Raw genomic sequence first — 22,533 nt, 5'->3', positions numbered from 1 at the left:
AACTTCCCGAGGCTCCATCACCATAGATAGGGTTAATGTTTATTCACTTTCCACACACAGCTATTATCCTTGTCCCTAAAAGCCATTCCCATGGTCATGAAGTTTGGTCAGGTCACTCTGATCCCTATTACTCTGTGACTGGTAATGTTGAGCATCTTTTGCATATACTTTTGGGTGGGTAGGTGGGGCATTTGTATATTTTGCAGAATTGGCTCTTCACTCCCTCATGTTTGGAATGTTGCTATTTTTAATGTCTTCTTTGTTTTCTATTTTTAGATCATCATATATTCTTGAATCAAGTTCCTTGTCAGGTCCAGGATGTGCAAATTTTCTCTCCCATCCTTTTTAGTCACTTTTGAAGTTCAACTCATTTGAGCTTCTACCATTTTTATGGTTTTTTTGTTTTGTTTTGTTTTGTTTAGTGTGGGCACTAAGAAATCACTGTCTTGGAGCTGGAGAGATAGCATGGAGGTAGGGTGTTTGCCTTGCATGCAGAAAGACAGTGGTTCGAATCCCGGCATCCCATGTGGTCCCCCGAGCCTGCCAGGAACTATTTCTGAGTGTAGAGCCAGGGGCGACCCCTGAGCACCACCGGGTATGATCCAAAAACCAAAAACAACAAACAAAAAGCCCAGAAATCATTGTCTTCAATTAAGTTCATGCCTATTTGTATATTATGTTTGTTTGGTTTTTTAATTGTGTTTAGCTGCAAGTCTCTTGATCTGTTTGGAGGAAATTTTTATAATATAAAGTAGGATAGAGAAGACTTAACAATATATTTTTTTTAAATATGGGCAGATCATTAATTACTTACATATTACCTGTTGAAAATATTATTTTTTCCCTGTGAGTTCTAAGTGGTCTTTGTCTAAATACATATGAATTTATTTTTGATCCTCAATTCTTCCATTGATCTGTATGTTTGTCCTTTAGTCACTGGTCCACAGTTCTAATACTTTGGGGTGGACAGGAAAGTTGGAAGCCCTGGCTTTTCCTATTCCTGTCTTCTTAGCTTGCCTGGACTGTCATGGGACCCGTTACATTTCTGGAGGATGTTGTTGCAGTTTTGTTTAGGGACCAATGTCCGTATGCTCAGAGTTTTGTAGTTTACAGCACTTTGTAGTTTATGTTATCTAGAATCTTCCACCAGGATTTTTAGATTTACTTTGAAGGTAATTCTTTTTAATGCTTTCTGAATTTTCTCATTTGTATTGCTCACTATGAGCAGAATTTAGAAATAAATTTTAGTTTTGTATGTTGACCTTATAGCCTGCAGCCTTTCTGAATACATTTGTTCAATTGTGTATGTGTGTCCTCTTCCTTTGTGGATTTCTTTAGATTTTCTGCATTCAACAAATCCTCAAATAATGTCAACTCGTTCTTTAGCTGTAACATTGGTGATAGGGGAAAAATATATATCCTTGTTGGTATTGAGCCAGAGTGGTTTTTCAAGTATGCACTTCGGTTGCACCTCACTTTGTTTCAGTCATTGCTTCCAAAAACCTATTTGTGACATTATGGAGACTAACACACCTACGTTAGTACCAGCAAATAGAAATAGTTGTATTTCTTGCCTCCTAATCTGGATGTTTTTGTTTTTTTTTTAATTGGGTTTTTTTTGGTTGTTGTTTTGTTTTGTTTAACTTTTGTCTTATGTCCTAGTGTGCCGTGTGGAATAGAAGTTGGAGGTTCCCTCATATTCTTATTTCTCATCTCAGTATTAAACTTAGTTTTTAGCCAATAAGCAGGAACCCCTTGGTGGGTTTTTCACAGGCACCTTCTAGTAGGATAAATCCATTCATTTAATTTAATTTTATATATTTCTGCTCCTGGTTTGTTGAGTTTGCTCTTTGTAATTATCAACCACCAGTCCACAGACCAGTCCATGCCGACCACACTTTCACATCTGGGGGACACAGGCTCAGTTCCAGCACCACCTGGTCTCCTGGGCACTAGCAGTAGTTAGTCGCTAGGGTCAGGCCAAAACCCAACATTAAAAGGTTGAAAACTGCTGATCAGCACCATGAAAGAGCACCAGATTTTGTCAAATCTCTTATTCAATTAATTCTATGACTTTTGTTACTTATCCAATAAATTCCATTGATTTTTATGTTTTGAGTGATCCTGGCCTTTCTGCGGAAAATTCCATTTGGCCATGGTGTATGATCTTTTCGGTATCTTGTTGGATTATCTTGCTACAATTTTGTGGAGGATTTTTTATATCCCTATTTAGAAGGACTATTGATCTCTAGCGTTCCTGACAGTGTCTTTGTTTGGTTTTAGTAGCAGGAGAATAAAGGCCTCAGAGTACATTGGGAAATGGTCCCTTTTCTGTTTTCTGGAAGCCAGTGCTGGGTTGCTGTGTGCAAAGCTGCCTGACTTCTTGGTGGGGAGATTTCTCTATGACTGGTCAGAATATTTACTGTTGACCTGTTAGATTTTCAGTTTTTGCTTAACTGGGGTTTCGCAGGGTTGAGAAGAGGCAGAGGATAGTGGCCTGAACCCCTTGTTGAGGACCTGCATCTTGAAAGGGCAGTCTGGGCTCTTGGAAGCCTTCAGTTCCCTGAGAATCTTTTCAGTTATTGGGGCTGGAAGCGACCAAGTGTCCAGTCTGAGAAGTGGTTATGCTGGGGGGACCTCCATACACAGAGAACTAGCAGAGCAGCCCTTGAAACCAACCTTTTTCCTTTTTTTTTTTTATTAATAAATAAACTTTTTAATTGAATCACCGTGAGATACACGGTTCCAAAATTATTCATGAACCACTTGATTACTTTGTCCTCTATTTTCGCTGAAAAGTGAGATTAAACTTACAGGGAAAATTTTATTTCCTCACACAAAAGACCAAACAGGATATTCTTTATTAACTTTCTCTCCTTTTCTTTTTCTTCTAAATTAATAACACTGATAGAATGACCTATTAACATTGCTTACCTCTTAGAGTCGATGGCATTGGGAGAGGTTGGAATTAACTTGTCTTGGCACCTCTGTTGTTCAGCTTAATAACAATGTTTATAAAGCAACCAATAAAGTATGGAGCGTTAAGGCTAAAAATAAAAGAATTAAGTTGCTATATATTTGTGGAGAGATTACTAAAGCAGGTCAGAGGTAGGAAACTGTTCATTTATTCAACTTCCTTCCCTCTTTGCAACCACCGCGGTTTTTTTATCAAGCCTTGAAGTTAGTTTTGTTGATTTTAGCCAGTTTGTTTTCTCCTTTGGTGGGGAGGGGAGGAGTCCAGGCCATACCCAGTGATGCTCAGGGGTTACTTGGGACCGTATGGGTGCCAGGGATCAAACCTGGGTCAGCCATGTGCAAGGCAAACACCTTACTTGTGTACCGTGGCTCCAGCCCTTGTTTACTTTAATTATTTCTATTGTACTGGTGAGTAAAACCATCCAGTAATTGTTTTTTGCCTCCAAACTCATTTCAGTTAGTGTAAGGGATGGATCTAAAGCTATTTACTCATATGAGGGATTCTTTTGCAATTCCACACCTGTCAACATTTAGGGCTTGCTCCTGGCTCTGCACTCTGGAGGTCCTCCTAGCGGGCTCAGGGAGACTATGTGGGTTGTTGGGGATTAAACTGAGGTCAGCTGCATGCCAAAGCAAACTACCTCCCTGCTGTCCTATTGCTCTCTCTGGCCCCTCCCTTCTCCTTTTTATCATGGATATCTTTCCGTATTGATACCTACCCATGTGCTTTAATTTGTGTGTGTGTGTGTCCATGTGCTTTAATTTGTGTGTGTGTGTGTGTGTGTGGTTTTTGGGTCACACCCGGCAGTGCTCAGGGGTTATTCCTGGCTCCAGGCTCAGAAATTGCTCCTGGCAGGCATGAGGGACCATATGGGGCGCCAGGATTCGAACCGATGACCTCCTGCATGAAAGGCAAATGCCTGGGCCGGGCGGTGGCGCTAAAGGTAAGGTGCCTGCCTTGCCTGCGCTAGCCTTGGATGGACCTCGGTTCGATCCCCCGGTGTCCCATATGGTCCCCCAAGCCAGGAGCAACTTCTGAGCACATAGCCAGGAGTAACCCCTGAGCGTTACCAGGTGTGGCCCAAAAACCAAAAAAAAAAAAAAAAAAAAAGAAAGGCAAATGCCTTACCTCCATGCTATCTCTCCGGCCCGTGCTTTCATTTTTATCATTAGTTTTTTGTTTTGGGACCCCATCCAGTGGTGCTCAGGGGTTATTACTGGCTCTGCGCTCAGAAATCACTCCTGGTAGGCTCAGGGGATCCTATGGATGGCAGGGGTAGAACCTGGATCCTTCCCGGGTCAGCATTGTGCAAGGCAAATGCTCTAACCGCTGTGCTATCAATTTGGTCCTGCCATTTACTTTAATTTTGAAAATACTACATAGAATTCACAGAACTTTGGGGAAGAAACATGACGTATATACATGTGAGAGTGTGTGTGTGTGTGTGTGTGTGTGTGTGTGTGTGTGTGTGTGTGTGTGTTTGACTCTTTGATCAACATTACTTTTGTAATGATGAATGTGTATCCTGATGAGTTTTTGAGTGGCTCCAGTTGGGGGTTATTCCAGATAGTTCTCCTAAGCTTTTAGGGAGCTGAGAGCAGCCACATTTCTGCGGCTGGACACGCAGGAGAGAAATTGCTCAGTCCTGCAGAGTGAGTGTGTGTGCCCCGAGGAGACCCCCCACTCACGTGCCTCCATAGAGCCCTGATGTCATCTTCTGCTCTCTGCAGTGTGAGCTTTCTGCAAACTCTGCCCTTCCCAACCCTTGATGTTTGAGGCTTTTCGTTTGATTAGTTTGGTTTTCGCTTGTTTGTTTTTGATGGCTGTTTTGTTTTATTTTATTTTATTTTTGGTTTTTGGACCACACCCAGTGACACTCAGGGGTTACTCCTGGCTATATGCTCAGAAATCGCGCCTGGCTTGGGGGACCATATGGGCCGCTGGGGGATCAAACTCGGTCTGTCCTAGGCTAGCGTGTGCAAGGCAGACGTCTTACGCCCTGCACCACTGCTCCGGCCCCTTGATGACTGTTTTAAACATTCATTTAAAGGTTTGCCTAGTGTCTGGAATATGCCCTAATTAATCTTCTGATGGGCTTTGCATAGTAGGGAACGTCACAGCTGGAGCAATGCTGGGAATTCTGTGTCCCAGCTAACAGGATAAGGGGCAGGAATTCTGATAGGAGCAGAACCATCGTTACCAGATTTTTCTTCAGCTTCCTTGTTTATGAGTAGTTTGGTACCGATATAAAGGATCCATGTAAAACCACTTTATTTTGTAGACAAAAATCACTTTTGATTTGACAGTAGATGGATGTTTTAACTCTGTAGTATCGAAATAGGGGGCCAGAGAGATAGTCCAGTGGGGATGGTACTTACCTTGCAGGCAACTTATCCAGGTTCAGTTTCCAGTATCCTAGATGTACCTCCCCAAGCATAGCCAAGAATAAGCCCTGAGCACTGCTGAGTGTGGCTCCCCAAACAAAAACAAATGAGCAAAAAGTATGAATAGTATGAAATCAGAACTTTGACTTTTTCTGGAAGGAAGCCACATCCAGTGATGTTCAAGGATTACTCCTGGCTTTGCATTCAGAAATCTCTCCTTGCAGGCATGGGTACCATATTGGATGCCAGAGATCGAACCAGGTCAGCTTTGTGCCAGGAAACGCCCTCCCCACTGTGCTATAACTCCAGCCCCAGCTAAATTATTAGATCTGAAAAAGTTCTTATTGTTTGTATATTTTCAGGGGAGGAGGGAGTATTGCGCCCACCCAGCAGTGCTCAGGGATTACTCCTGGCTCTGTACTCAAAGATTACCTCTGGCAGATTTGGGGAACCACATGGGGCTCCAATGATTGGGCTTAGATTGACTGCATGCAGGGTAAGCACCTTAACCAGTGCACTGTCACTCTGGACCCTCATTGCTTGGAGTTTTTGTATTGTCTTAGGGAAGGTCACCTTAGGTTTAGCCCCAGCACTCATTGCTATTGGCTTTTTGGGGGGGAGAGGTTTAGGGGCCACACATCTGGTGGCGCTCAGGAGTTACTCCTGGCTTTGTGTTCAGAAATCACTGCTGGCAGGCTTAGGGGGGACTGTATGGGATACTGGGGATGAAGCCCAGGTCTACCGCATGCAAGACAAACGCCCTTCCCATTGTGCTATGACTTTGACAACCCAAACCTTGACTTTTTGGAAGAGCTGCTAAGTACAGCCAATCTGATACCCTGAAGAATGTTCTTTCCTTTCATGTGAGCCACAATATAAAATAAAAATTCACAAGTTGTGAGACCACCCTACACACATATTTCTATTCCCAGGTGGATGGGTCTGAAGAAGCAGGTTAGTGGCGAAGAAATAATACACCAAGCCAGTTAGGAAAGTCAAGGAGTCATTGGCTTTTAAAAGTGGCTTCTCTTGGCTTCTTCCTCATGGTGTCTTTGAGTGCCAATCCATAACTGATTTTTCTTTATTATACCAATATCCATTCACCTGGAGAGGAGTAAGGTCAAGAGGGGGGGGGAGAGAGAGAGAGAGAGAGAGAGAGGGAGGGAGGGAGGGAGGGAGGGAGGGAGGGAGGGAGGGAGGGGAGGGGAGGGGAGGGGAGGGGAGAGAAAGAGAGAGAGAAGCACTTATCCAGAGGGTTTTTACATCTCAGTGGAAGAGATTTAAGGAAGGAGGAAGTTGGGGGAACACCTTTGGGTTGATAACGGGGTGTCATCTTACACCACAGTGCAGCCCTGCACCTGCTTCACTATGTTTTGCATGTGGCAGCTGCCAGTGACAGATTTCAGAGTTAGTCTATCCAGCATTGGAAAACCTGGGGCTTCACCTTTGGAAGTAAAATGCTTCTGGACAGAGAGTCTTGCTTTCCAGCCTTTGCTTCTTTTACCACATGCCTACCCCGTTACTTCAGAATTTTATTGGAGTTTTTTTTGTTTCGTTTTGTTTTGGGTTAGGTTGGGTTTTGGTTTGGGGCCACACCTGGTGCTGGATGCTGTTTAGGGATTACTCCTGGCTCTGCACTTAATAATTCCTGGCAGGCTCCGGGAACCCTATGGGATGCCGGGGATTGAACCCGGGTCTGCTACGTGCGAGGTAAATGCCCTACCCGCTGTGCTATTGCTCTGGTCCCTTATTACAGATTTTTAAAAGTGTCTAAAACTCAAGAACTCATTTGAAATGAGTCTGATGCAATCACCGGGCCTCTTGGTATGATATCTCTGTGAGAACCACAGTTGGCACAGGAGTATTTGATACTCCCTCTCCCCACCTCCCCTTCAGAGGTGATTCCTGGAGGCTCTGTGTGGGTTTTGTTTGTTTTGTTGTAACCGGAGACATTTGGGTTACTCTTGACTCTGTGCTCAGAACTTACTCCTGGCAGGCTTGGGGAACCATATGGGATGTTGGGGATGGAACCTAGGTCATCCACATGCAAAGCAAAGCTTCAGCCCCACTCTGGTATCTTTAACTCTTTGTGACCTTTCCAGTGGTCTTTAGAAAATGCCACGTGGACATAGAAGACAGTTTTAATTTTGTTATTTTTGTTTCTGCCGGCTGTATGCTGAATTATTTCTTTATGGAACAGCTGTAACACAAGGAGCATGAGTCTCCTACTAGTAGTCTTGAAAGTTAGAAGCTTTCTTCCTTTCATGAATAGAGCCCTTCATGCTTCTCATTTGAAGGCACCAAGACTGTCCCAAACAGCTATTTCAGATTCAACTTCGTTTCTTTTTGCGTCTGCTGGGAGGTTTCTGCTTTGTGATATTTCTTGATCTCATATTGACATATTGCTCTGAAAGACTTGCGGTTCTTAGTTCTCAGTACTGATAGGATGATCCCAAAATTTCATATATGAATTATCAACCAGGCCAGAAACCTCTCTGAGGAATTTTTGGTGACTTCTCCTTTCTTAACACCCAAGGCTTTTTATGAGTTTCAACAATAAATGATAAAACACACTGGCTTAATTTTTTTCCTTTTTTTTTATTAGCTGGTTAAAGTTCTAACTAATATTCTAAACCTGAGGAAGGGATGAATAAATGCACAATCGCATCAGCATCTGACAAACCACATTCCCAGGCCAGGTTTTGAGAGTAATTTAGAACTGTGGAGATTAATTAAAATGCTTTGAACTTCAGCTAGATCATTTGTGGGCCAAAGAGAAGGTACAGCAGGGAGGCCATGCATATAGCCAACTTAGGTTCAATCCTGGGCACCCCAAAAGGTCTTCTCAGCCTTCTAGGCATGTTCTTGAGCAAAGCCAGATGTGCCCCCATTAAAAAAAAAAAAAAAAAAAAAAGACTGAAGCCAAACAAAAAACAAATGAATCATTCCCTGAAATATCTTAGGCAGTGCAGTCAGTACTTAGAAAGAAACCCAAAGCCCAGGGGCGAGATCAGTTGCATAGTGGGGAGGGCATTTGCCTTGCATGCCGCAACCCAGGTTCAAGCTTCAGCATCCCATAGAGTCCCTTAAGCACCTACAGGACTAACCTCTGAATGCTGCTATAAGTGGCCACAAAACAAAACCTGGAGTCTTGCTCAAGTTGCTGCTTCCATGAGTTCAACAGAATAAGGCTCTCTATATCCTGAATCGAAGTGAGCCCAACTGATGTTCTGTTGCTTTGTGTCCTCATCTTTCTCTCTCTCTCTCTTTCTCTCCTCTTTCTCTTTTCTCTCTACTCTCCCCCTCCTTCCCTCTCTCTTCCCTTTTTCTCTTTGTCTCTGTCTGTCTCTCTCTCTCTCTCTCTCTCTTTCTCTCTCTACCCTCCTCCCCCACAGGGATCAGCCAGAGCCGCATCTCACACTGGCTGCTGCAGCAGGGGTCCGACCTGAGCGAGCAGAAGAAAAGAGCCTTTTACCGTTGGTACCAGCTGGAGAAGTCGAACCCAGGTAAGACCCACTTCCACTCTGGGGCCCTGGATACTGGGAATCAGCGACCATGTTTGACTCACTGAGGTATGTCCAGACGGGGTGTTGCTATGGAGAGAGATGCAGAAGGATCGTGATCGTTGGTGGGGTATAAAAATAAAAGGTGGTATGGTAACAGTGTTCAGAGACAATAGACAGTGGCCAGGAAGACTGGCCTATGAGAGAAAGCTTGTCACAGAGAGCAGGGAGTGCGGTCATGGCAGAGAAGGGACCACTAGGACAGTGAGAGTTGCAAATGGTCACTCTGGACAGGAATTGGGTGCTGGAAGGAAGGAAAGTGATAGGCATGGTACCTCTTCAGTAGCAATAGTGCAAACCACAGTGTCCAAAGGGGAGAGAGGGACAGAGAGAAAAGAGAGAGATTGATTCTCAGTGGGAGAAAAAGAAGAGAAGAGAGAGAAAAGAGAGATTGATTCTCAGTGGGAAATTTTCTCATTGTTGCTGTCAATTTGAAGTTTCCCATGTCAATTTTTCCTACATGTTCCAGTAGAACATCTGGACAGTCTGTTTTATAGATGATGCTTTTCTCATAGAATGTCCAGTTATATATAGTGCTGTTCAGGTGCTAAGTCTGATTACATGGGGAAGTGTTTCTGCAGCTTATAAATAATCTGCCTGGCATTATTTGTGGGTACAAGAATATTAGCCCTTTTTTAGTGGCAGGGAATCACACCTTACAGCGCTCAGGGTTGCTCCTGGCTCTGTGCTCAGAAATTGCTCCTCGCAGGCACAGGGGACCAAATGAGATGCAGGGAATAGAATCTAGGTCCGTCTTGGGTCGGCCTCAAGCAAGGCAAACATCCTACTGCTGTGCTATCTCTCTGGCCCCAGGAATATTAGCTTTGGGCACAAAATTTTGCTAGTGCTCCTATGTAGAATTAAATAATTAACGATGGTGAAGGATGGAGGTGGATGGAGGCCTTTGTCCTTAGGCCCCGGCCACGTGGCTCCGCAACCCCCATCAACCGGCGGGTCTGGGGTCCAGGAAAGCGACGGGTATTGAACTCACTCACAGGCAGGCATCAGGAAGCATCAGCTTTATTCATCCCCTATTCACCACATGTGTGTGGCCTATCTCATAACCTTTCAAGCATTCAGCCATTCTTAGCTAGCCCTGCGTCTTAACTCCTTTCAGCCATCTTCCTTAGACCTCCATGCTGGTCAAAGACCAAAAGAGGCAAAAACCCAAAAGCCAGCGAGCCCAGCAGGGCAGAAACCCCTAATCCCCTGGCTCAAAGGCTTATCTACCTTTTCCAAGACCCCTCCCAGAAATGGGTGGTCTCAGGTAGCTACACCTAAATCCAGGGTGGAGTTACACTCCTATATGGCAATTGGATTTGGACATGCCCCTTGGATACCCCTCCCTTACTGATGCTTGAACCTGGACATGCCCCTTGGACATATACCCCTGTCATGGTAGGTATAAAAGGAGAAACTTGGGCTGTTGGGGGTGTATGTCGCTCAGAATAGTGGCCAGTGCAGTGACTGCTGGCTCACAGGGGGTACAGGCAGAGAGATAAAGCATCAGAGAAATTCTGCCTGCATCTTATCTATTTTCTGTTCTGTCTTTGAACTTGGGCCTTCCCCATCAGCTTCTGGCCAGTAAATTCCATCTAACTCTCTCTCCCTCTCTCTCTGGAACCTCTGGGTGGTGGCAGCATGCCTCAGATTCCAGGAGGAATAAAAGGTGTACTTAATTTTTCTCCTCTCTTCTCTCTCTGTAGCCTTGAGCCTCTTGGACTTCTGCAGTCCTACAGTCATTGGTGATGTCTGGAACTGTTATTCCAGTTCCATAATCTAACCTAGTGTGTTCCTCCTAGTTCCATAATCTACCCCTAGCATTCCTTCGGCATTTAGTAGTTGGCAGTTTTTCTGCAAATGAGAACATTTTTTGGGAGGGGGCACACCTAGCTATGTTCAGAGCTTCTTCCTGACTCTGTGCTCAGAAATTACTCCTCGAAGTGGCTGGGGGACCCTGTGAGATGCTAAATATTGAACCTGGATCAGCTACATGCAAGGCAAATGCCCTGTTTGTTGTGCTACCACTCTAGCCCCCGACAAACATTTTTTTATATTTATGTGTTTTTTAATTGACATCTAGGTGTTTCAATAGATCCCTCTCAAAACAACGCTTTTGTTGCTGCCATTTGTTCTTTGTTTTGTTTCTTTCACGGTTTTTGTTTTTGTTTTTTTTGTGATATTTACTTTTTATGTTGTGGGGGAGAATCACACCCTTGGTTAAGGTGTGCCTCTGAAGTGTTGGTCTAATGTTTGGCACCAGGGAGCCCCCCAGGACAGACTTTCCTGGGTGCCTCTAGTAAAACACACTCCACCAGCTGAACTACCTGCCTTGCTCTTAATATTAAATGTCTTCAGACAGCACAGTTCAATAAAATTTTAAAAAACTTAATGACATGTAATTTAACTTTTCTAATAGTCACATTAAAACATAGCTAATACTATCTTAATAGCATTTATGTAATCAATATAGTTAAAATTAAATGTGCTGATTAAAATTTAAATTCAGAAATATAATATTTTTATTTTGATTCATATTGGCTTACATATCTTTCACAGTAGTATTTTAGGTACATATTAACATTGAATCAGGGGACTACCCATCACCAAATTTGTCCTCCCCCCATCCCCCTTCCCTTCCTGCAATCATATCCCCACCATCACCCCCCGGGCTGCTAGAGTAGGTGGTCCCCTCTTTGTCTAGCTTACTATTAGTCATCATATATTTGTTTGGTCCTGGTACCCTCCCTTGTTTCCTGCTCTATTTGAGAGGTGGAGCTCGATAATTCGAGTTATGTAGTTTTGTTTGAAGGAAAGAAAAGCAATAGAACGGAGCAAAAAATAAGAAAAAAAAAATAAATCAAGTAAGCTGAAAATGGCGGCGTCCTTCTAGAGGCTTTCAACCTCAGTTTGAGGGAGGACATGAAAAAGGTAATTGAAACACCACATCAATACAGAAAGAAATATCAACAGAAATATATATATTTTTTCTCTTTTAGTCCTAGTTATTTGAAATCCTATGTCTCTCTTTTTATTGTTAAAGCATCTATTTTCAATTAGCTGCATCTCCAGTGCTCAGGGGTTTTAGAAAACTGGTCCCTTTCCTAGAGTTGACCGAGGCGGGGGACCCCAGAAGGACTGTTGGGGTGTTCCAGCTTGTAGGTGTCAGCATGGAGAGAAAGTAGAGGCAGAAATTCAACAGCTGTGTATGCCAAGAGCTTCCATGGAAGCAAGGCTTTTGTCCCTCGGGTTTGCCAAGCACAACAGTGCTTAACCTATAATCTGCTCACACTTGATGGGCTCAGTTCCCACTCTGGGGCCCAGGAACATGATTTTATTGTTGAGCAGCTGATCAGAGCAGCCACAACTGTCAGATCTTGATGCTCAGACCCAGGCAGAGCCCTCAGAGAAACTGTCCTCTGATGTGGGTTTTGTTGTTGTTGTTGGGTCTCATCTGGTGATTTCCTGGGTTTATTGAGCACCATATGCCATGCTCAAGATCGAATAGGATCTCCCTAAGGCAGCTGCTTGTAGACAAGTGTCACCTCCTGCACTGGGCTTCGGGAAGTCTGACTGACTGAGTGAGCACTCACAGGCATGAGTCTTTTGATATCTCAGGGCGTCCGTTGCTCACTGGCATTCTTGGCTTGTAGACATGCTAGTTCAAGACCCAGCTTTGGTCACTCATCATTCATCCCATGTGTGTGTCTGCTTCCAGATTTTTTCAAGATTAACCTGGATTTTAGAGTCACACTAGAGCACTTTGACTGGATGAGATCACCAAGGCCTGATTTCCTTTTTTCTTTTTTCTGTCTTTCCAATTTTTATGGAATAGCCATTTTAAATAGTTTAAATAGAGGGTATAATGTCAAACAAAATAAGCCAGAGGGAGCAGGATGGAGAGATAGAGAGAAGAGGGAAAGAGAAAAAAGAGTATAGGAGGGCCTGGAGAGATAGCACAGCGGCATTTGCCTTGCAAGCAGCCAATCCAGGACCAAAGGTGGTTGGTTCGAATCCCGGTGTCCCATATGGTCCCCTGTGCCTGCCAGGAGCTATTTCTGAGCAGACAGCCAGGAGTAACCCCTGAGCACCGCCGGGTGTGACTCAAAAACCAAAAAAAAAAAAAAAGAAGAAGAAAAAAAGAGCATAGGAGGGAAAGAGAAAGAAGAGTATAGGAGTGTGAAGCAGTAGCAAAGTCTTAGCTGTGGATGGAGAAGCTCAGGCCACCATGCAGCCCAGAGATGATGCAAAACATCAGTGGACCCTCAGGGACACTCCAGGGGTGACAAGGTTCAATGACTGTGCACTGATACCATGATGTTAATGCTATCATTACCATGTTGCTTGAGTTATCACTTAAAAAAGAGTTTTTTCAAAGTAAATCCTAAATTCAGTATAATGGAGACCCAAAATGCCTTTATTTAGTTGCATTTAACTTAGCAGTCAGATTTTTTGGTTTTAGGGGTATTTTTGGTTTTGTTTTGTTATATGGGCGCACACAGTGGCACTCAGGATTACTCCTGGCTCTTGCTCAGAAATCACTCCTGGCATACTTGGGGGACTCTGGGATGCCGGGAATTGAACCCAGCTGAGTGCAAGGCATTCATTAAGTGCCCTCTCTGCTGTACTATTGATAAGGCCCAGATAGTCAGATTTTTTTCATTTCTGTAGAATCAAATAATTAACGATTAACCTAATTTTAGGTTATAGGTGTATAGTATATTTTGCAAAAATGTTATGTTTTTAAAAAGGGCTGGTATGTTAATTTTCACTTTATTACATTATTGTATGAAACTATTAACCCACCTTTGGCTAAAGGTGGAGTCAAAATTACATAAGGGTCTTTATATTTCAGAAAAGGGGGAAATGTTGGTGTGAGACCCTGGATTTGGTGTAGATACCTAAGACCCACCCATTTCTGGGAGGGGTCTTGGGAACCAGATAGTAGGTGTAACCTTACCTGCAAGACCCCGCCCATTCCTGGGAGGGGTCTTGGGAAAGTTAGATAAGCCTTGGACCGAGGGAATTCGGGCCCTTTTGGCCCTGCTGAGCTCGCTGGCTTCGGTGTCTCTGTTTCTGGTCTTGGACCAGGATGGAGGCCAAAGGGAAGATGGCTGAAAGGGTTTAGACGCAGGGTAGCCTAGAATGGCTGAATGCTTAAAAGGTTATGAGATAGGCCACACACATGTGGTGAATAGGGCATGAATAAAGCTAATGCTTCCTAATGCCTGCCTGTGAGTGAGTGATTTTGCCTTTCACCTGGGCCTGGGACCTGCCAGCTGAATGGGGGATGAAGCCACGTGGCTGGGGCCTAAGCACAAAGGCCTCCATCCATCGTCTTCCAGCCCCATCCTTAATTATTTAATTCAACACATTTCTTTTCATTTTTTTCTTTTTTGTGTGTGTTTTGTTTGTTTGTTTTTGTTTTTCAATAGTCAGATTTTTAGGGTTTTTTTGTTTGTTTGTTTTGTTTTTTGGGCCACACCCAGTGACGCTCAGGGGTTACTCCTGACTATGCTCTCAGAAATCGCTCCTGGCTTGGGGGACCATATGGGGGGGTCGAACCATGGTCTGTCCTAGGTTAGTGTGGGCAAGGCAGACCCCTACCACTTGTGCCACCACTCCAATCCTGAGAGTTTTTTGTTTGTTTGTTTTGGTTTTTGGGACACACACACACGGCAGCGCTCAGGGGTTACTCCTGGCTCTGTGCCAGAAATCGCTCCTGGCAGGCTCGGGGACCATATGGGATGCCAGGATTCGAACCACTGTCCTTCTGCATGCAAGGCAAACACCTTACCTCCAGACTATCTCTCTGGCCCCCCATCTTGGATTTCTTCCCTTCTCTCTCTTCCTCCTCTCTGAGCTTTGGGGTCAAGGGTGATGTAGACATCCTTCCCCCTTTACTACATGACATTTCCTCGTCCAGCCATTCTGTACACCATTGATACTTGTTTGATTATTGTTTTGGGGAAATCACACCTGGTAGTCCTGCTGGTCTGTTCCCAACTTGGTGCTTGGAAATCACTCTTTGGTGGTGTTTAGGGGAGTCACTTGGGCCCCCTGAAAGCTAATGCTAGCCTGCTGATCCCTCTTTCTGGGCCTCATCTGTCTAACCAAGCAAGCCTGAGAGGCAGCCATTGGCTGATTTCTTAACTCACAGCAGGATTCCACTTATTTAGAGATTAACAAATAAAATCCTGCATCAAGGCATCGATGAAAAACACATTTGGAAATGTAAAAATCAGATAACAGACCTCCTTGGGGAGGTTGGGGAGAGAAACAGTTTCTCTGGGTGGGGGAAGCTGAGATAGGATGTAATGCTTGTAATCATTTTTTGAGTGACTGATTGGCAAGACTCACCTATAAGCAAAGGAAAGCAAGGCTTTCCCCATTCTTGGATTCAGAACTCACTAGATGAAAATGTAAAATTTTATCTTCATAGAAGCCCAGCTGCAATGTGGAAAAACATGACAATCTAATAAAACAGTGGAGTGGCCAGAGAGAGACACAGAGGGAAGGGAAGGTGCTTACCTTGCATCCAGGGCCCCTGTTTGATCCCCAGCACTTATCTGCTGTCCTCTACCCTCCTTGGCATCCCATAGTGATGCCAAGAGTGATTTTTTTTTTTGGTTTTTGGTTTTTGGTTCACACCTGGCAGCGCTCAGGCGTTATTCCTGGCTCTACGATTAGAAATTGCTCCTGGCAGGTACAGGGGACAATATGGGATGCCGGGATTCGAACCACCGTTCTTCTGCATGTAAGGCAAATGCCTTACTTCCATGCTATCTCTCCGGCCCGCCAAGAGTGATTTCTGAGCGCAGAACCAAACGTAAGTAACCCCTGAGCGCTGCCCGATGTGGCCCAAAAACTAAAAGCCAAAACACAAACAAATGAAAAACCAATGGCCAGAGTGATAGTATAGCTGGTAGGGCATTTGCCTTGCTTTCAGCCAGCTCAGGTTTAATCCATGGCATCCCATATGTTACCCTGAGCTAGGAGTAACCCTTGAGCGCTGCAGGTGTGCCTCAGAAAACAAACAAAAAAATAGAACTAACAAGAGATAACACACTTTTTCTTATTTTTTCTTTATTTTTCTTTCTCTTTTAAATTTTTTTGCTTCACTCATTTATCTTAAAGTGCTGTCTTCTGAATATCTTCTGATATCAACACAAAATACATATTTAATCTATAAACCATAAGTTAAAGGCCATTGTCCATGTAGAACCAAATGCTGAGATCTTTTTTAATTTAATATTTTAATGAATAAATTCTTTAGTCGCATCTCTGTGAGATAGTTACAAAGTTGTTCCATCTTTAAAACCAGCAGTTGGTGTGAATTTCAGGGGACAAAGACAAGGTGCCGACCATCTTCCTGTCAGTGAAGTGTCTCCTTAGTTTACCGGCCAAGTTAGAAACTTGAATAATCGGTACGATTCTGAGTATCATGGATGTGGAGAAATCAATGAGCTACGAGAGGGGATTTTGATGACTTACTTGAGTTATCTATTTGGGGGTAACAGACTCCCCATCACCTTATCAGGCAAAAACAACCCTTTAATTTATTCCCAGTTTCTTGGAGTCAGGACTCCCCCACCTTTGTTAGTTTCTAGCCTGGAGGAACTAGGACCAGGATGTTTGAGAAATGGGGATGAACAAACTTGTCATGTTATACTATGTTTGTCTGTTTAGGAGAAAAGATTAATTAAAAGGTCAAAGTACCTGAATTATCTCAAAGCCTTTTTTTTAAGTGCAAATGAAGTGCTGGTGGCCAGGATAAAGCTCTGTGCTTCACATATTAAAAAACAAAAACAAAAAACAAAAGACAAAAAAAAAAAAAAACTGGGGTCGGAGAGATAGCACAGCTATCTAAGGTGTTTGCCTTAGACGCTGAACAACTGTGATTCAAATCCCGGCATCCCATATGGTACCCCGAGCCTACCAGGAGCGATTTCTGAGCTTAGAGCCAGGTGCTGCCGGGTGTGACCCAAAAACAAACAAACCAAAAAACAAAAAAACCAAAAAACAAAAAAACAAAAAAACAAACCCTGGGACCGGAGCTATACCACAGCAGGTAGGGTATTTGCCTTTTATGCAGCCGACCTGGTTCAATCCCCGGCATCCTAGGGTCCCCTGACCCTGCCAGGAGTGATTTCTGAGCACAGAGCCGGGAGTAACCTCTGAGCATCACTAGGTGTGACCCAAAATAACCAATAAGCACGGGCCGGAGCTATAACACAACGGTAAGGCATTTGCCTTGCATGCAACCAACACAGGACAAATGGTGGTTCGAATCCCAGCATCCCCATCCCATATGGTCCTCCGAGCCTGCCATGGATGATTTCTGAGCACAGAGCCAGGAGTAACCACTGAGTGCCACTGGTGTAACCCAAAAATCAAAACAAAAAAAACAATAAACAAACAAATAAATAAAATAGCAATTATGCTTTTTGTTTTGTTTTGTTTTTTGGGCCACATCCACAGTGCTCAGGAGTTACTCCTCACTGTCCACTCAGAAATAGTTCCTGGCAGGCACAGGGGACCATATGGGACACCGGGATTCGAACCAACCACCTTTGGTCCTGGATCGGCTGCTTGCAAGGCAAACGCCGCTGTGCTATCTCTCCGGGCCCTAATGCATTTTTTTTTAATAATGCATTTTAAGGAAATTTTTTTTCTCAGAATTTGGGGACCAAAACTTTAAGAAGCAGCATCTGGGGGCCAAAGCGATAGCACAGTAGGTAGGACATTTGCCTTGCACGCGGTCAACCTGTGTTCAATCCCTGGCTCAAAGGGTCCTCTGCCAGGAGTGATTTTTGAGCACAGAGCCGGGAATAGCCCCTGAGCACTGAGCAACCCCCTTCCCCCCCAAAAAAAAAAGAATCAGTGTCTAAGGACCAGACTGTAAGTTGAAGTGGAGTGACACGTCTTTTTATTTGTTGGGTTCATAGTCTGTACCCAAGTCCACGAGATGCTGACTGATCCTCACTATGCTGTGTCTTACAGGGGCCACACTAAGCATGCGACCGGCCCCCGTCCCCATCGAAGACCCCGAGTGGAGACAAACACCACCCCCAGTCTCTGCCACGTCCGGCACCTTCCGGCTCCGCCGAGGCAGTCGGTTTACCTGGAGGAAGGAATGTCTGGCCGTCATGGAGAGGTATGGGCCCGTGGTGACTTGGGCAAGGGGGGTGGGAGGGTGCTCCTGCCTGGAGAGTCTCATTCTGGATAAGTGAATGGATCTCAGATCTGTCTTTTAGTGTTTTGAGGGGCTTGATCGACTCCTTGGGGTGGACTTATTGTCTTGCAAATGGCCAACCTGAGCCAATCTCTGGCATTCCTGATGGTCCCTGAGAACTACTGGATGTGGTCCAAAAAAAAAAAAAACAGGAAGAAAAATAGTGCTTTGAGGGGCCAGAGAGATAGCATGGAGGTAAGGCATTTGCCTTGCATGCAGAAGGATGGTGGTTTCAACCCCGGCATCCCGTATGGTCCCCCGAGCCTGCCAGGAGTGATTTCTGAGCGCAGAGCCAGGAGTAAACCCTGAGTGCCGCCGGGTGTGACCCAAAAACCAAAAAAAAAAAAAAAAAAGTAGTGCTTTGAGGGACCTGAGTAATAACATAATGAGGCAGAAGTTCAATCTCCGTCACCCAGGTGTTCCCCTGAGTACTACTCGGTGTAGTCGAAAACCAAAAATAGAAAAAAAAATGTATTTTGAGGGGCTGAAGCAATAGCACAGTGGGAAGAGAGGCCACTTGGTTTGCATGTGGCTTATCCAGGTTCAGTCCCTGGTATCCTACAGAGTCCCTTGAATCCTACCAGGAGTAATTCCAGAGTGCAGAGCCAGGAGTCAGCCCTTAGCACCACTGGGTACATTTCCAAAGCAAAAAGAAATACATGGATTAATTAAAAGTATTTTGAGCTGTTCTAAAAACAGACGATTTTCATGGGCTCTCACATCAGGGATTCTTGAAACTGGAGTTTCCTTCTACCTCTGGCATTGACTAGTTCTCAGGAATTGAAGGACTTTTTTTTTCTCTTTCTTATAAGCTGTGCCCAAGACTCCAGGGCAATTTCCGGTGATCTTAGTCTGAGGGGTGTGGCCTCATTTGGTACTTGGCTTCGGTACTGATGGATAGAAAAGCCACCGGAGAAGAATTTGTATTTTAACTTGAGCTTTGTGCTATATTTTGGAAGAACACTTTGAAGTTTCATTTTTATTAACTGTCTTTGATACGGAGTAAACTTGCATTTGACCCTGGCTTCTTTTTTCCCCTGTCTGAAATGTTAGAAGTGATTCGGTCTAATGAGGAAATGTTCGTTCGAGCTAGTTTGGAGACTATAATGGAATCATCTCCTGTCTTTGGTTGACGTTTATAAGATCTTGTTTTGACGCAGAGACTCAGATACACCGAGGTAATGCTTTTCCATTAGGAAAATATTTTTTTCCTGAGATTAAATGTAGAGAAAGAGCCTGTGTTAGTCAGAGATCAAAACAATTGAGTTTTCATATTGAGACTCCTCCATGATTTAAACAAGAGAATGTTTAAACAAGCTGAAGATGCTTCAGATGGACACAGAATACATATTTATACTGAGCCCAGCTTCCCCAGTGCCTGGCAGTCTGGTCTGAGCAGTTAGGTGGCATGTTCTGGGCTGAGCGTGAACTTGAGTCCCAGGACCAGAACCAGATATTTTTGGCTTTGCTATTCACAAGCTCTGGGGGACTCCTCAGAGACCTGTCCTTGGTCTGTAGGAAGTTTTGGGTTCCAGTGCTTAACTTCGTGTAAGAACAATATCTAGAAGCTCACACACAGGTTGCTCTTGTTTACAACTCCTGCCTGTGGGCCCTTCGTGGGCCTTGAATCTGCCATGGGTTCATGTCCTGCCTCCTGTGCTCTTTCTCTTTCTCTTCCTTTGTACCTTTCCTCCCCATCTCTTGCGAACACCCCATTCTCATTCTCCTCATTCTTAGTCTTTCACCATGACCCAGCCTTGGGTCACGGACATCCCAGCCTGAGCCACCAGTGGCTCACACCTGAACGAGGTTTAGGTACCACAAATTGCAGTGCCTCATGAGTGGAGTGAGTGTGTGTGTGTGTGTGTGTGTGTGTGTGTGTGTGTGCTCGTGCATGTGTCTGAGTGTGTAATGAGTATGTATGTGAGTTTGTGCCTGCATGTGTATGTGTGTAAGTGTGCAAATGTCTTTGTGAATACATTTGTGAGTGTGTGTGTTTGTGAATGTGTGTTTGTGTTCCTCTGTCTTAGTCTTTTTCCCTTCCCTGAACTCATTGCATCATCTATACAGTCTACTAGACTTTGAAATCTACGTAATTGCAGAGATATTTATTTTCACATAAGACAACCGGTTTCTCCTTTTTCTAATACCACCAGGGCTGAAGGGGTGGAGTAACTTCCGAGCCCTGCTTTCGAATCTTGTTCACTGAGAAGAATGTTATTTTTATTGAGGTTTACTCTGATTTGTCTTGATGTATAGACTTTGCCTTTGTTAATCCTGGTTCATCGGCGGTAACTCCACTCAATTAAAGAACAACCTTTGCCTTCAGACGCTGCAGCAGATTCACAGATGTTTCGACCTTCCATTTACTTAAAAGTGATGGGGATTTTAGGGACCAAATAGTACAGCAGGTGGGTGCTTGCCTTGCATGTAGCCAACTCGAGTTCAATCGTCGAGATCCCATAAGGTCCCTGAATACCACCATGAGCAATTCCAGAGTGCAGACAGCAGTAACCCTGAGCATTGCTGGCCCCAAATATGCCCTCCCTCACATCATGCAGACTCAACTGTCACTCGGTGCAGTCTTCGGACAGAGTGAGTCATTGGGCAGACAGAGCCAGAGATGGAGTGAATCAAGTAAAGGGATGATAAAGCCAGGGAATCTTGACACCTTCAGAGCCCATGGTCCGATATGTCAGGAGTTTGAGAGTCCTGGAAGGGGACCTCCCATGCCTCCCTTTTAACCTGCAGCCACTGGGCTGATGAGGCATAACAAATTGCAGAGACCCCTCCACCCCCAGGGCTTCAAGAGGCATGGATCAGGGAACTGAGTTGCCCAAAGAAACAACTTTGGGAAAAAGAGGTGAGATGGGGCATAGATAAGAAAGCAGCTGTGGGGGACAGTGAGATGCAAGACAGCAGGAAATCTTCGTGGGGTGATAGAAAAGGGGACCAGCCTCCTGCTAGAAGGGGACAGAGGAGCCTTGGGCTAGATTGGTTAGTTATACTTGTTAGTTATTGGTACTGTTTTCACCAGATTGGCTGTGTAACTGCTGAAGTACCTGGATTAGCCCTTGTGTGTGTGTGTGTGTGTGTGTGTGTGTGTGTGTGTGTGTGTGTGTGTGTGTGTGTGTGTGTGTGATGAAAACGATAGCATGTTAATATTGTTAAGGGAACAGAAATTGGGCTACAACTACTGCTCAGGGGCTGTTCCTGGAATAGCTTTGTGCTCAGGAGGACCCCTGGGGATGTTCAAAGGACTGTGTGTAGTGGTGCTGAGACTTGAACTTCCGCCGCAGGAAGCAAATTCCTTAACCTCAGTACTAGCTCTCTGGTCCCATGTTGATTGATAGATGGATGGGTAGGTGGGAGTGGGTGGATAGATGGATGGATTGATGGATTAATGGATACACCTGGAATATGTTCTTTGTTTCTCTTTGATACTTTCCCATGTTCCTCCCCAGTGAACAGTATAAAATAGTATCACTGTGAGCCCAGAACCCTCTGACATTAGAAGGGAAACTTGCTTCTAACGTTGTCATCTGTAGTCAACCTCCAAAACAATTTTGAATATTAATCCCAAATATTTAGGCCATCACATCAGCACGAAACATTTCAGCTCATTAAACAAGTATGTGTCTTCCCCCCTAAATTTAAGCACCTAAACATAGTTTCTTGGGCTAAAAATTCCTCTTTCTGAGCCAAAATAGCATCCCAAACACGATACGCTAACAAATTCAATCCCGGCTCTAAATTGGGTGGTGCTGCTGTAAATGTTCTGCACTCCAGCTTCTCTTCAGAATTGTAGGCCTGAGGCATGTATAACCAAATGCCTGTTTTCAAGTCCTGCAAAAAAAAAAAAAAAAATCCACATAGAAAAACCAAATCTGCTGTGTAGCATGTCTTGATAGTGTTGGCTGGAGGTCCTGCCCTTGAGTTCCCGTGGTGTGGGCTGCCTTGGACAGTGCTTACCGGGACGGTGTCTTGTCAGTGTATACCTGGCCAAAAAGGTTAAACTCACCAAGAGTTCCAAAACCTATATTTAACTGCAGATGGGGCGTGGTCCAGACAGCCGTGGTGCTAGTCTGTGGTGCCAGCCTGCAGTGCCCAATCGCCTGACGCTTCCTGGTCCTTGGCCTCGTACAGCCTGGGCCTTGTGGCTCCTGGTGCAATCCACAATGGGCAGTTTTGGGCGTGAGTAACATAAAGACTGGAGACTTGCCTGGGCCTGTGGGACTCCCAGAATCCGCTTGTGGGTGTTCCTCAGTCTCCAAATGATATTAACTTCTCTCCTATTCTCAGAGGGCTGTGCCCTTTGTCTTTTTAATGCCTTTAATTACCACTGTGAGGCCTGAAGAATTCACCCAGGAAACT

General features: G+C 44.5%; 1 protein-coding gene across 3 annotated transcripts in view; it reads left to right on the top strand.

The window, feature by feature from the left end:
• Nucleotides 1-22,533, top strand: part of HMBOX1 (homeobox containing 1) — a 165,199-nt gene that overhangs the window by 122,884 nt on the left and 19,782 nt on the right. For all 3 annotated transcript variants that reach the window (XM_049771122.1, XM_049771121.1, XM_049771120.1), the window contains exons 5-6: nucleotides 8,757-8,867; nucleotides 17,928-18,081. In XM_049771122.1, the coding sequence (XP_049627079.1) occupies nucleotides 8,757-8,867; nucleotides 17,928-18,081 (265 nt within the window). The remainder of the gene's footprint in view (nucleotides 1-8,756; nucleotides 8,868-17,927; nucleotides 18,082-22,533) is intronic.

The sequence above is a fragment of the Suncus etruscus genome, chromosome 4, assembly GCF_024139225.1.
Source record: "Suncus etruscus isolate mSunEtr1 chromosome 4, mSunEtr1.pri.cur, whole genome shotgun sequence".
Classification (NCBI taxonomy): Eukaryota; Metazoa; Chordata; class Mammalia; order Eulipotyphla; family Soricidae; genus Suncus; species Suncus etruscus.
Note: the sequence above shows the minus strand (reverse complement) of the source record. Positions and strands in the feature narration are given on the sequence as shown.